Source organism: Protomyctophum parallelum, assembly GCF_964188405.1.
Source record: "Protomyctophum parallelum genome assembly, chromosome: 10".
In the NCBI taxonomy this organism is placed as follows: Eukaryota; Metazoa; Chordata; class Actinopteri; order Myctophiformes; family Myctophidae; genus Protomyctophum; species Protomyctophum parallelum.
The window spans coordinates 24,782,017-24,797,523 of NC_139704.1; the positions used below are offsets into that span (position 1 = coordinate 24,782,017).

A 15,507-nucleotide genomic window follows, 5' to 3' on the forward strand; every position below is an offset into this window, starting at 1 on the left:
TTGCTTGGGGATTAGTAGTACAAGTTTGTTCCTTCCTGGATCATGATTTGTTGTTTTGATTAGCGGCAACAAAAAGGACACATAGAGCAGTGGCTCTCGAACATTTTCACGTCAAGAACCTGAAGTGTTTGCCACGCGTTTATAGATTGGCTATTTTCAAATAGCCGAACCTCCTAAAGGACCTCAGAGGGTCCCCGGGCCCCACTTTGAGAACCACTCAAAGTTTTAGAGGGAATTAACATTGGGTTGGGTAAAACAAATGTGTGATTAAATTCATGTTACCATCCTCTAAAAGATTACACTTAAATTAATTAAATCTTTGAGTATGTTGTCTAATAAGTATTGCACTAGGCCCGAGGCCACATCCATCTAACTGTTGTTGGTACTAAACATTGCTGGTGTGAAACTGCAGGGCTGTCACCCTTTCACTGCATCTCAAACCAAGGGAAATGGCTTCCACCATAACTCATTGCAAAGTGACTCTGATCTGATACTGAAATCGGGCCATAATGAGACAATTATCAGTTAACAATATACAGTTTAATCAAATGATTGATTTTGCGAAACGTTTTATGGCAATGCAGTGTTTTCTATTATGAAATTGCTTTAACAGACCCTTGAAAATGAGTTGTTGAAAAAGGCCTCATTCCCCCACACACCGGAAAGGAGTATAACGTTTATCCAGGTTAATTTACTCTCACAATAGGCATCGACACTGCATACAATATATTTACATTTCAACTACATAAAAGTCATAATGATGAATAAAAGTAAATGCACTCAATCTAATATAACCCTCATCAGAAAACTGATTTGACTAGATTGACAGCTAATGATTGATCAGATTATTGGGTGTTTGCATCACTAAGTCAGATGGGTCCCTACCTCACTTTGGTTTTAGCTTTATTACTAAATAACCCTGTGACCTCTAGGTGCCTTTCCTTTGGAATCCATGCATCTTCTCGTGTGCAAATTAGGATTAGGGTGATTAAGGAGGCTTCCTTGAAGGATGTTTTTGGATTAAGGAAACACCAAGAGGAATGATAAATAGCCTAGAGGTATATTCTAAAACTTAGCTAAATTTGTAAAATATTCAGTCAAAACAGTCTAAATCATGCAATATAGCATAAGCTACGTTTGCATCATGCAAGAAAGACATTGCAAAAAGTTACACAAATCACTTTGCTGACTGATGAATACTTATATTCTTAGTTTAGATATACTAGGTTGGCTAGTATTTCCTTCTGATAGCTGATTTGCTGGTTTGTACCCAACGCAATATAGATAATTAGGTTTCTAATGTTTCAAATGTTATATGCTATTATGTAATATCACATCTCAAACTCAAATATACGATCAGGGGCTCCACTCAGAAATATACCAGTTTGGCAACAGTTTCTAACCTACTTTGCGGTAGTATTTTCTACGTAGTCATTCGCCATCTCCCCCCCTTTTTTGTTGTTCATTAATATACAATTTGTGGTTTTTGCATTGTATTTCAGACTTTTATATTTTATACATGAATGTTGAGTACTGGTATTGTTGGTTTGTCATGTATCTGTTGTCTGTCCTGTCTTATGTACAAACTTCAATAAAAATACTTGAATAATAATAATTATATGCCATTATGTATATGTTGTATGTGTATAAGTATTATACAACCATGACAAAATACATTTAATTATCTTTAGTTTCATTATAGGAAAAAAGGTTTCAGTCAGTTTAGTTATTTTCATTCTCATATGTTAAACATCTACGCGCACGCGCGCATACACACACACACACACACACACACACACACACACACACACAGGAGACATAGATAGAATTATGAATTATATCCACAGACATATAACAATGTCAGCAGTGTGTTCAAGCTTCATATTTCATAACAGGCGAGACATGAAAGTGGCAGCAGGATGTGGCTTCTTCAGTAGACTGAAGCATTCTGACAACACCAGACCACAAGTGCGTGACAGTGTGGTGGGAAGTAGCCAAGTACATTTACTCAACACAACAGCTGTTTTCGAAAGGTTTTGACACATTTTGAATAAATTGCAAAATGGGACATTCTGTATTATTTTGCTTTTGGTATGTGCTTCAAGTGTATTTTGATGCCAATACGTTTGTGCTTTTAGTCAAACCTTTTAACAGAGTACTTTTTGCTTTTAAGATAATTTCTACATTAGTGGTATAGCTTCTTCCAGCACTGAGGGGTGTGTGTGTGTGTGTGTGTGAGACCACAGTGGGTTGTGACATGCCTTGGAGAGGATGGTCTGACAGTCAGCAGCCAATGGTGAGAAGGCTGAATGATGTCACCCCTGGGTTCTACAGAGATCCAGTTGTCCCGACAGTGCTGTGGACCTGTGGTGCGACTGCAAAGCTTAGTGTCGATTTTGACAGCAATTATTTTTATTTAGTCAGTTTAGAAATCAGTCTTTTGAATACAATTAATTTAGTTTGTCATGTTTCAGTCAACTGAAAGGTTTGAGTTAGTCTCGTTTTAGCCAATTAAATAAGATTTTAGTCGACATCTAGTTGATTTAGTTGACAAAAAACTAAAATAAAAGTATTCCTGCAGGCCTTGATGGCGACGTAAATTGGCCGATTTTACACTTTGTCGCATGCTAAAAACAGCAGATTCACAGGCTCACGTGTCGCAGCACATAAAATGTCTTGTTCTACTGAACCAACATTTTAGTCCATTTTATTTGTTGATGAAATTTTCACTAGCCTATGTTTAGTCTTATAGTCTAGTTTGTCAGTGAAAAAATAATTTAGTCGACGAAATAAACACAGCGCAGAGGATGCTAGTTTGACGTCTAAACGGCACGTCTTTCCACATTTACAAAGATCTACCAAGGATACGTTTCATAATAATTCATAACTAACCCAGTAAAAGAAAAAAGATTCACCAGTAGATGGTGCAAGGGGGAGACATGCTCAGATTGTGGATAAGATAAGGACCAACAATGCGAAAGCGTTTATGCCTGTGCCCTGTGGGCATTGCATAGCACGGAGCCGTTTTACGACATTGTGTAACGTGTATGATAACGGCAGCTCTGCATGCCAAGAACATGAGCCTGCCTTCAGGGTGTGCATTCCTGAGACAAATAAGATCAAAGACAAACTTCTCTAGGTCAAGGGACAGACAGTCATGAATAACCCTTCACCTAGAGAGATTGGTCGTCTTGATGCCGTCATGCTAATCAAGTTGTGTGCTAAATTCATGCCAACATGTACCGACGGATCAAAGTCATGCCAAGGAAGTAATGAACATGCCGTGTTATTTTTTAGATTCCAAAACAAATTGACTAAAGCATTATGCCATTATAAAAGCCATGTATAGTAAACACAATTAGACATAAAGTTCAACTAAGGCAACGGTACAAAAATGGAATCAGAATCCATTTTTTATTCAGTTTAGGAATAGAGAGTATATTAGAGAAATGCCAACAAATGACAGCAAAACATACTTTCCTACAAATAGAAAATTTGGTTTATTCACGGAACATACAGTGGGTAAAACATTCCTTGAAAAAAAAATGTGCCAGTTTTTCTTTTTTTTTTAAGGCATTCAAACTTCAAGAAGTTAACACTGTAAAAAGTAATTGCACTGAAAAAGAGAGCAAGTGTGACAAATATTACAATGTCATTAATGAGATATACCAACAAGTTTGGATCATTTCCCCCCACCCCAGAGAAAAATATCTACCAACTTTATGCAAAAAAAGTAAATTCGTCACAATTGAGAATTTCAGATTCTACGTGTGATCTCTGATCCCATTCAGTATGTTTTGAGGGCCATCAGTTATTCTCGTTTCTTCCATACAGTAAAGACAGTAACAACAAACAGCCATGTTCTATGCTCTTTGTGTCCATGCGTCCATGCCCACCCTCCCCCAAACCCACATCCTTTCACAGGATGTCCGTTCTTAAACCCTGAAAGTCAGAATTTGCACTTTGATATCCGACGGACACGCAAGTGGAAAAAGTTAATTACCCTCATAAGGCATTTTGGCGAAGAGTCCTGGCTAACGTTGCGATTATTTACCATAAGACAACACGCACGGTAAATGCACCTGCTATAAATGTCTCGATGGCCTTATCTCGAGGGAGAGGGACAACAAGAGAGCCAACCACACCCATCTCCTTTTCAAACTGCAAGTAAGAAAATACAAAAGCAAATCTTTCCTTTCTTCCGCCCCCGCCCGCCCCATCGAGGCCGAGGAGTCCCGTTGTTTCCGTGTTTTCAGTGCAGAGGTGAAAGAGGGTGGATGAATACCCGGCACTTCAGATTATTATTTAGCTGAAGTCACAGGAGAAATCTCACTACACTCGAACAGAGGTCTAAAAATTGTGTTAAAAAAATAAACACAAATTACAAGATTCCAGAGAACTTGATCTCTCTGGCCAAGGTGTTGTTTAACGAGTGTCTTCTTCCCTAGAGGTCGACTACCATGTAGTCACTAGTCATCATCGCTAAAATATACGTGCAGCAGGTCTGCAGTCACCAAGTGTTGTCTGGTATTATGATCAATGGTGTGACAGCTCAACGGTAGACTGGCTGTCTGGATGTTGTTGGCTGTCCAAAAAAAAAAGAAAAAAAGAAGCAGTGCAGCTTTGTGGTTTAACAAGACTGCCGCTTCTAACAAAGATTATAAAGAAAACCTAATGAATAAATATCAGGATCATCTCCACCAAAGCGCTACTAATATCATTTGACACGTTAGAGCAAAAGAAAAAAAAAAAAAAGGCTGGCTGGCCTAATTGAACAGACACGTTGATTAAACCTCACCCGCGTCACAATACAAAAAAACCTCACCACTACTAACATTTTATCTAATCAACGTGCCAATGGGGATTGATGAATAAATAGCACATGAATAAATAGGTTAATATTTCTAATCGCTCTTTGACACACAGGCCACAGGCTATTTGGTTGGCATGTTCTGCTGGTTTTCATACTAGGGCCTGTTGGATGTTATGGCAGGTAATATAAAGCTGTGCTTACTTGTTCGGCCAGGTTACTGACTGAGACGAATGGTCGGTGAAGTCGTTTCAAAACATAAACACACTTTGTGGAAAAAAAGGCCTAAAGACCGTTTGGAGCCAATATTAGTCCAAGAACAGGTTTTCAACTCACAAAAGAAAAAGGAGAAGATATGAGCCATGATGACCGCCACCACGCCACCACTGCCTTACCAAACTGCTGCCATTGCCATTTCTTGTTGCTACGTTCTTTCTTGGTTTGACCGGTCGGTATCTTAGTCCGTGGCTTCAGAGTAGCTCAGCCGCTTTTGTGGCTCCCGTCGCCCGTCCTCTTCTTCCGGGACATGATCAGCTCCTTGGAAACCTTTTTCCGGTCAGTCGCCAGACCCAGGAAGCACATGAGATCAATAAAGGCAGCGGTGATATTCAGCTTGTAGCCGAACTCGCTGGTGGCATAGTCATAGGGGAATGTATGGTGGTAGTTGTGGAAGCCTTCCCCTGCAAGTAAGAACAAACAAAGATGGATATAAATTTTTCTGCACGTTGTATAACCAAAACATGGCATCATATCATAAATCATACGTAAGCTAAGAACAGCAGGATATCTATATAATGAAACTAAGCGTATATACTATAAAGTGCCATGTCTACAAAAGAATGTTACATAAGTTGAGCCTTTGCATATGCCTGGGCAAGTGCTAAGATGGAGGAATCGGCAACCATTTGAGAGAAAAAGATAATTGATCTTTTTAAACATTTCTTCATAAGTGCATGTGGTTGGATAATTTGGTTCTTGGAGAGCTTATTGAAATAGAAAATGGCATCTCAGAGCCCATCTCTGGAAAATAGGTACACAGTGCACACATAATTTCAAAGCAGACTGTTCTGTGTCCATACTAAAACCAGGATCTCCAGCACAAAGTAAACATTAGCCACTGGATTAGCAAGTTCCGCTCCACTATGAATGACAGGACACTGCTTCAGCTTTGTACAGTCCCGTCCACTGGACTGGACACGGCAATTATTAATCAATATTAAATATTTAAAAGGAAACAACTTTCAACCTGAAATCCCTATTTTCGGCATGTAATTATAGGCAAAACATAACTGAAACTGAAAATATCCCATTACAACAAGTTCACAATACATTGCGAGTCGCCACACGTTCTGAGCTTATAGATAGTCTATAGAGCGTCGCAGTCCTGCCCCCTTTCATGACGACGTCAGGCCCAGGAAATAGTTTCCAATGCATTCTTCCCATAGACATTTCAAAACGTATTTATTTAAAGACCTTATAAGCATCGTACAAAGCCAACTCTTGTTGTGACAAATCATAACAAATACAATATTTTGGACAAAACAAATAATAAAAAAGTTCTCTAATTATTTGTTCAGCCAGAAAAATTGTGTTTGTTGTCATGATTTGTCACGACAAGAGTTGGCTTTGTCCGTGGCGTAAACGTCTTTAAATAAATACCTTCTGAAAAGTCTATGAGGAAAGTGAACGGGGATTTATTTTCCGGGTCTCTCGAGGGGGCGGGACTGCGACACTCTATTTCCGCCACACACGTATAAAAATAGGGATAACATTTTAAGTTTAAATCTTCACAAGCAAGTCTTGGCATACAGTTCTGCCAACAATAACCTTTAATAAAGAATAAAGAGGTTTCTTCTAACAAAACATGTCCCTCCTTACCCACGGCACTGAACGCAACGAAGGCGTTCTCCCTGGGGTTGATGGTTTGGTCGTAAGGCCGGTTTCCCCACATGTGAGCGGCGCTGTTGACCAACCAGGTGGCGTTGAGGACCATGCAGTACCTCAGGAGACAGGGGACGAAGTAAGCTACCGCCAGGGACTCACCCCAGAAGTACCAGGGCACCACCGTGGGCACCCCGAAACATATGAGGAGCACAGAGAGTTTGTAGTGGCTGAGGAGAGGGGGAAAAACAAACATACAATTTAGGCATTCATCCAAAGCGAGTTACAGTAGGCAAGGCCAACACATGGTAATGCATAGAAATAGTCATCAAGGATCATAACTAAGTAAGCTAAGAACCCAGCAACAAGTCCAATAGTAGAATATGTACAATGAGTCTACACAATATAGCATCTAAATGACATACGTTTAGCCGTTGCATACTCCTGCAAGGTTATCAAGGGTAGTGCAAGGTGAAGGTATTTGTATTAGTTATCAGATTTAGCGCAGGTAAGAATTTCAGCAATGCATGTCTGTATCTCCCGGACGATCAGGACTTTTGTAACGTCATTTTGTCGTCATGCGCATCCAAAAATATGTATTTCTTCCTCCCACCAAGGAAGAGCTGACCTTTGGTCTAGACTCCACACGCTGGATTACCATACCTTACATTAGTACTTCCCTTTTAACGATGTGGCTTTACCCATGTTTTTTAAATCTCGCTTCATGGCAGCACATTTATGCAGATGATGATAATGTTCCAAACATCATGTAGATACCAGCTACTACATACTATCTGTGTACAGTATGTATATTGAGAAAGCCCGGAGGGGCGAAACGTTGTAATAAAAAGGACGGGGGAACAGAAATATATCGTGTGCGGACATTCCACTTTTTTTCTTCATTTTGTCACTTTTTGGGTCCAGCACCGTATTCGGAAACTGGGATGTGCATATCGTTTTCCTTCTTTACAGTATGTATATCCATCTTTTTTTTTTGACCCATTTCTGTCACCTCTTAAAAATCGACCTCTATCATCTCAAGAAAACTACAAAATGGAGCAAGGGAAAAACACATGTAAACCTGTGATCATAAAGCTTATTCTGATTATGTATCAAAAGGCAAATGTATAAATCCAGCACAACTACAGAGCAAGCATAATTTGCTCCTGGCTTGTTCATTCAAGTGCATACGTCTTGTGAAATAAATTAAAAATCTGAAACCAAGAGTGTAGGAAAATGGAAAATAAAGACCATTGGGACTGAGAGTAAAGTCTTAAAAGGGATATTTCACTTTAAAAAAAAAATGTCATTTCATCATCTACTTATGTAAACACCCCAGACAGTTTTTAAGTTTTAAGTAAACACCCGTCCTATTTTATGTTGACTGATGTTCTTCTAATACGTGAGAGGGCCGTGGATTGACATTTACCGTTTATTTATTTTAAATAATTATTTTTGATTTTGTGAGGAGGAGCTGCAGCTGAAGGGCAGCAGGAGGTTCTTTTCCAAAATAATTAAAAATAAATGAAAACAGTGAATGACAAACCACGGCCCCTCACGTATTAGAGGGACAGTCAACAGAAAAAAGGTTGAGGTGTTTTCGATGAATCTATCATGGTTAAAATGGAGTTTGAAGCTATAATGGGTTTGTATAGTAAGGGGGCGGGGCAGTTAAAATGAATATCAAAATACTGAATCGAGCAACTTAAGAACTGCCCGGGGTGTTCACATAAGCCTGATAGACGATGAAATGACCAAAGGTTTTTGAAAGTGAAATATCCCTTTAAGTAAAAACTAAATGTTTAACATACTGTAAGCTTTAAAAAGTTAAATTAGTTCATTACATGTGTTAAACTAGACCCTCTGATAAAACTGCTGTTGGGTGTCGACAAGCCCACAATTCACTGAGAATAGCAATGCAGACTGCTTTGGACTGCATCCAAAGGAAAAGACCTGTTGACAAAACGGCCAATGACTGTTCACTGTCTGAGCATGGTGTGATGTGCTGCCTGGCACAGAAGGCAAGCCTTATCAGTGGATCTGTGACCGTCCTAGACAACAACTTCCTTGCCAGTGCAGATACATCTGTCATGTCAACATGTGCCACAGAATAGTTAAACCCGTTCAACTTATGCAATTAAAAAATAAATATATATATATATATATATATAACTCTGCAAAAAGCCTAATAATTTCTATTGTCTAGACAGGTTTAATTAAATTTTGTGTGCAATATGGCACATTGTAAAAAAAAAAAAAATTGGGTTGACTAAATATTCATGTAAATCATCGAATTGTTAATTTGTAATGGGATGGCATTCACAAAGTTATTGTGTGCCATGTAATGAAAGACCAGAGCCGTTAAGGGCTTTGAAAAGAATAACCAGAGCCGTTACGGGGTTCAGGTTTAATGTAACGTCTCTCCAGCCTCCTGGGAACCGTTCATGGAGAATGAACTACACAAAGTCAAATGTCCCTTTTCTGGGCATGTCAATGCCCAGAAAAGGGACATTTCCCCGGGGGAAAAAGTTCCTCATAGATACACACACGTAAAGCTTGTAGGTTGGGTATTTTTGGCGAAGAGATTTCTGCATGTGTGTGTGTGTGTGTGTGTGTGTGCGATGAAGCCCAAGTATAGAACCCCAGGAGACCCTGGTCAACAAAGTATATAGAGTTTAAAACAGATGATTGGAGTCATGCTCCTTTGCTCACTTTCTCTGAAACATGACCACTTCGTCTGCCTTAAGGTCTGTCAGCTCCAGCTTGCGGCCTTTCTCGATGACGTCGGGATGCTTGCGGACCAGCAGCCAGCCCACGTGAGAGAAGAAGAAGCCCCGTACGGCATTATGGGGGTCCGCGTCCGTCTCTGAGAACTTGTGGTGTACGCGGTGGTCCCTGGCCCACTCGTAGATGTCATTCTACACACACACACACACACACACACACACACACACACAAAAGAGGATTACATAACACATTATAAATGGCCATTGTAATGTATAAAAGCAGATTCTGACTACTAGATTAAGCAGGCAAAAGGATTAAATGTACATCACTCAGATTAAATGGCTTCTTTGAAATCATAATTTGCACATGTGCTTATGCCAATAGTGCTGTGCAATGTGGCTAGCACTGTTGGCATATGTGATTGGATCTCTCGCTCCATTTTTTAATCAAACAATATATTACTACAAAATTAGACTGGTCTCAAATTCCTGATAGACTTGCGCATAGATTTCTGCAAAGGGACAAAAATAACACATGTCCCTTTCTTTATCACTCTGAACAATGGGACACTTGTTTTTCATGTCTCTATAGTAGTCTATACCTGGAAGGCCATGGAGTTGGCGAGAGCCAAGAACACTCGCAGAGGATAGGTAGCTTTGTAGGATCGGTGGCTCCAGAGCCTGTGTGCACCGGCGGTGATGCCCAGAGCACTGATGAGGAAGCACGCAGCAGCTGTAAAAAGAAAGCAAGGGGAAAGGACTTAGACAGTTACAGACGAGCAGGGAAACCCCCTGTAACAAGATGCTGCACACACACCATTACCAACATACCATAGTCAATGGAAATGTATTACACAATGTTAACCACACACACACTTAGTGAAAATATATGCACCCATTTGTCAAAGAAAGAGCATATTTAGAAGCTCACAACGCTGCCATTTTTAAACAATATCCCCTATAGACGAAGCCAGGGAGCAGCGTCCTGGGCGCACCCATTACTGAGGCCCAGGGGTACCATTAAGCGCAGCTTTATGTTGCGTTCACACGGGCAGACTAAACGATGCAGTCTACCATTCATTGTTAAAGGACGCCAGCGACAGGACATTGTAGCTGCTCCAAATCAACTCACAACGCGCCTTTGCATCGTTTCATCTGCCCGTGTGAACGTACCATTACACCTCAGCACAGATTAGATACACCTGGCCTACAGGGCATTGCTCCATGGATGAGTCTATAATGGGGTGGCAGTGGCTGGCTAAAGAGGTAAAGTGGCCGATTGGGAATCGGAAGGTTCCCTGTTCGATCTCCCGGGTCCCCCAGTGTTACTGTCAAAAGTGTCCTCGAGCAAGGTACTGACTGAAACCCTAAAATTCTCCTGATGAGCAGGTGGGACTTGGTTCCTTGCATGTTTCCTCTGCCGTGGTGTGTGTGTGTGTGTGTGTGTTGTGTGAATGCAAAGCACATTGTAAAGCACCTTTGAGAAATAATAATGACATTATTCCCCATGTGCTCCAAAAATTCAAAAAGTGGCTAATCCAACACCCAAGGACATGGCTGTCTGCTGGTTGTATCCACTGGGCCGAGGGTTGGGGGGGGGGGGGGGGAATTGTTTACGAACAGAGAGATATGTTCCAGTGGGAAGAGAGATGTACGTCTACTCTCTCACAACTTGTTCTCAAAAGTGCTGAATGTGTTTCTATGTTGCCGAGCCCACAGCGCTGCCAAGGATGTGAGAACCGGGGGCAAAGGACGTTCTGTTTGCAGTGCCATGCAGCTCACAATGGGATGTCTATTGGAATGGTGATTGTGCTTTGTCTGCCCCAGTGAAATAATATGCAGTTCAGCATTGCAAAGAGAGGGGGAAATTATGCAAGTGCGCCACAATAGAAACAAAGTTGAGACTGTTTATGTAATTCAAGTCATGCTCCCAACAGTCCAACTATATTCACTGGGTTTAAATTCGAATTATTCTGAAAGTTTGGCATCTGCTAGTTTTTTTTTTTTTTGCACTCATCCCAGCTAACTTAGGCTATCACATGAATTACATCTCAAATAGGTCAAGTTATCTGACTTAGTTCCTCTCGTGGGTACTGTAGACTCAAAATCTGTATATGCCCGTTTGCACTGAACAAGTGAACAATCCCAGTACTAGTGGCCCATATTCAAACACGATTCCAAACGCCAGCAAGTCTGCACCTACTTTGCAATCATCACACTAGATCAGCACATTCTGTTCTTCTGTGTGTGTTTTTTTCCCTGGGCTGCCCAGCAGCGATGCAAAGGGAGTTGTCAGAGTGAAAGAGGGGGAAAAAACCCCAATAAAATGCAGCGTAGGTTCTTCAGGCTTACTTTGAGTTCAGTTTTTTATAGGAATTACTTTTTAACTTACACCAGGCAAGGGTTAACGCCTTTGCGGAAGGGACCCACGTCACTCCATAGAGCGCGGCACTGTGCAAGATGGACATCAGGATGATATTCCTCCACACCAGCCTCATCGGCGGCTTGGGCCCTAGCTTCTCCTTATACGTGTCGTCAAAAACATCGTCGCGAACCGTGGTTGTTGAATTTGTCACCGTGGTGGCGTCTCCATTCTGCTGTTTGTGCGACTGCTGCTTGTTGGCATTGTGGTCCCTGGTCTCAGTTTCCGTCATTTTTTAAAGAGAAGATTCTGGTGGCGCAGCAGCACAGAAAAATACAAGGGGTTTAATCAGACAAATGAAAGACAAATATATCAATGCATTATTAGCGCGTGTAATCATGCACGTAAATTAAATCAATAAAAAACGCCCCAAAAGTTCAAGTTCGACAGCTGGAATTACAGTTGCAGCCAGCAACGGTTCTTTAAAAAAAAATGTTGCCCTTGGGCTGTACAGTGTAACGCTACGTTAAACAAAACCGTTTCTTTAACAAAATACTCAAGTCAAAACCAAAACCAGGCCCACCTAAAAATATCCGATCTCCAAGCTCACTGCGCATCGGGTAAGCGACGCGGTGTGAGCTTGGAGATCGGCGCAACTATAGCTAGCAAAGCGAGCATTACACAACTTGGTTGGGGGAAGGAAAAAAAAAGAGGAAGGGAGGGTTCGGCTGCCATACGACACATACGGTTAAATAATACAACATACATGAGGTCGCTACAAAGACACATCTACTGTACATGAAAAATAGACTCACCGTCTTTTACGCGTCGATTCAACCCGGCTTTCAGACGATTACGCACGGCGTTAAGAGTCCAAAGCAACCCCGTCCGTGTGACAGTCGGTGATAATGAATGGAAGATGTTTTTTTTTTAATGCAACGCTCGTGATGTTTAGCTCGAGTCCCACTCCCCGGCTGGCTGGCTGGCTGGCTGGCTGGCTGCTTGACTTTGGCTGGTAGTTCGGTTTAGGTTCAGCCTCCTATACCTCAAAAAGCTTCTCTCCGATTCTCCTCTTCCGACGTCGTTTTAAAGCAATTGGTCGAGGGCAAATTGATGCCATGCGCCCCGGCGGTCTGATTGGCTGAGCCGCTTATCTGATGTTGTACGTTTCGCCATCCTGCTGGATGATGTGGTGAAAGTTAACGTCCCATCCCTCCCCGTGTCTGCTACCTTCTACCGCTATGTTTGTTTGATCAACATCATCATCATCATGATGGCAAGTTTAATACGTGACGGTGAGCTCATACACACAGCACTGTACTGTCACTGCTGTGGTGGAAGAAGAGCTCAATGTTTTACATAAGTATCAATAATGCAATGTAGAAATCATATTACATAAGTATCAATAATCACTCAGAATCATACAAAGTAGGCCCTGACTAGTATTAAACTAAAGTTTTATTTTTGTACTAGTGGAGCAACAGTACAATATTTGTAATATTTGTATGTAGTGGAGTAGAAGTAAAAGTACTTGAGAAAATGTACTTGGTTACTTACACCACTGGAGTTGTGCATGAGCTCAATCATGCAGCACTGTCAGTGGTGGAAGAACCATGATTTACTTTTAGGCCTACTCTTACTCTTGATAAAAGTAAAATTCTGGAATTCAACATTGATTTACTTGAGTAAAAGTACAAACGTATTGGCATCAAATTATACCAAAGTATAGTACCAAAAGCCTCCTCATTATGCAGAATGTTCCATTTCACAGCTATTCAAATGTATAAAATTAATACGAATCTTTAGAAAATAGACATACAAGCGCATTGTGAGCTTGAACGAAATGCATATAGGATTTTGTAATAATCCAAATCTACAAAGTAACTACACCGGTAGTTAGTTTTAGTGGAGTAAAAGTACAATATTTGCCTCTGAGATGTAGTAAAAGCAGGCTACTGAAAATTGGATATACTCCAGTAAAGTAAAATAAAAAACAAATACCTCAAGTGTATTAAGTACAGTACTTGAGTAAATGTACTCAGTTATGTTATTACACCATTGGAGTTAGGTGAGCTAGCACTGTGAGGAAGCTGTGTCATCATAATCTTTGGTAAGTCAAAAAACCCCAGGCGACATGTCATCTCTGTAAAATAATTCATGTCACTGGGATGACAACGTGTAGACGTTTTGTTTGCCGATGGGTTCACAGATTGCGTGTAATGTAGCAATTAACCAGTCAATCAATCAATGAAAATAGATTTCTGGGTGTATTACTGAACCACAAAATCTGCTGGAAACCCCATATAAGCTATGTAAGAACAAAGCTTAAACGGAGCATTGCAGTTCTAGGGAAAACCAAACACATTTTGGATCATAAATCACTATATATATATTATATTGCTCGCTTGTCCTACCATATCTCAATTACTGTGTAGAAATTTGGGGAAACACCTATGAAAGTAATCTAAAATCACTATGCATCCTGCAATAAAAAGCAATCAGAATAGTTAACAAGGCAGGATATCTGGATCACACTAATACACTCTTTTTACAATCACATATCATGAAGTTAAGGAGGTACAACTCAGTCCAAACATTAACCACTTTAGGAGGTCATATAAAATGATTATATTTAGGAGGTACTTAGACGAGGAGGGGCGGTGTTGATGCCAACGGCTGATTCGGTCTGGTTTATTAACCAGGCTACGGTGTTGATGCATTGAGTCAACATAACTCTGGCTGTCTGTCCTAGCACCTTTGTGGCAATCCAGCCCGTTGTGGGCCTAAGTTTTATACTTCACCCTACTCCTTTTCGGACATTGTTAGTATTTTCTTTTTTGTCTCAGTTTTGTTTTAATGTATTCATTCATTCAAAAACATGTATCCTAAAGGTGGCAATCAATCAAGAGGCTATTGATAGCAGTAGTGGTTCTCAAAGTGGGGTCCTTGAGAGAGGGGTTCCAGGGGGGTATACAAGAAGAGTAGGGGGCCCTAAATATTGTGGGCATTTGTTTTATTAAAAAAATAAAAATTATTATTTGAATGGAATGCGTGTGTCAAATTTGACATAGACTTGGTGCATTTACAGTTTATAATTATCAGACCAAAGTTTACCCTTCAAGTCTTGCTTATGCCCCAAAAATGACAGGCTATCCACAGGTGTTGCTAGAAATATTATCTTATCTCTCTTATCTGAATCTGAATCACTGAATCAATACATGATGTTGCTTTAGAGTAAAGTCCAATAAATGATTGTTACAAGAGTAGAGGTATTCTGAAGCAATCAGGATGCACTATGTTGAGAGTCATAGTCTTTCAAAGTTCAACACAGGTATTGCATGATATTACCTGAGGTCAGCCAGACATACAAGTCATGCACTGTACTTACCTAGCTGGCCAAAACAGATAATACTTTATGTCCTTCCCAGGCTTTGGACCCGTGCCTATGCAGCTTTTCCAAATATTGAAACCCTGCTTGGCCAGGGGAGATACTGCACTCATGAGCTTTGTACATTACTACTTCTCACCTAGACAGTAGGCACCCTGTTCGACACACAATGGTTGAAACATCTCCAAGCTCTCCATCCACTGCGGATGCGAGCGAGTTAAAATATATTGTATTTTTATTTAAAAGAAAAAATATATATATATACCGTAAATAATATATATGATACACCTTTATTTACCCAGGGTATATTTGCTAAGCACTTTAGTGGCTCTATTTCCTG

At 40.5% G+C, this 15,507-nt stretch overlaps 2 protein-coding genes across 2 annotated transcripts in view; one reads left to right on the forward strand and one right to left on the reverse strand.

The window, feature by feature from the left end:
• cuedc2 (CUE domain containing 2) overlaps nt 1-15,507 on the forward strand; it is a 203,847-nt gene that overhangs the window by 54,283 nt on the left and 134,057 nt on the right. The window lies entirely within an intron of this gene.
• Nucleotides 3,383-12,878, reverse strand: scdb (stearoyl-CoA desaturase b). Its single transcript, XM_083774490.1, has 6 exons — nt 12,595-12,878; nt 11,810-12,088; nt 10,020-10,150; nt 9,404-9,609; nt 6,689-6,921; nt 3,383-5,490 (listed from the first exon to the last, which is right to left on the reverse strand). Exons 2-6 carry the CDS (start codon nt 12,069-12,071, stop codon nt 5,291-5,293), a joined length of 1,032 nt encoding a protein of 343 aa, XP_083630616.1. The 5' UTR covers nt 12,072-12,088; nt 12,595-12,878; the 3' UTR covers nt 3,383-5,290.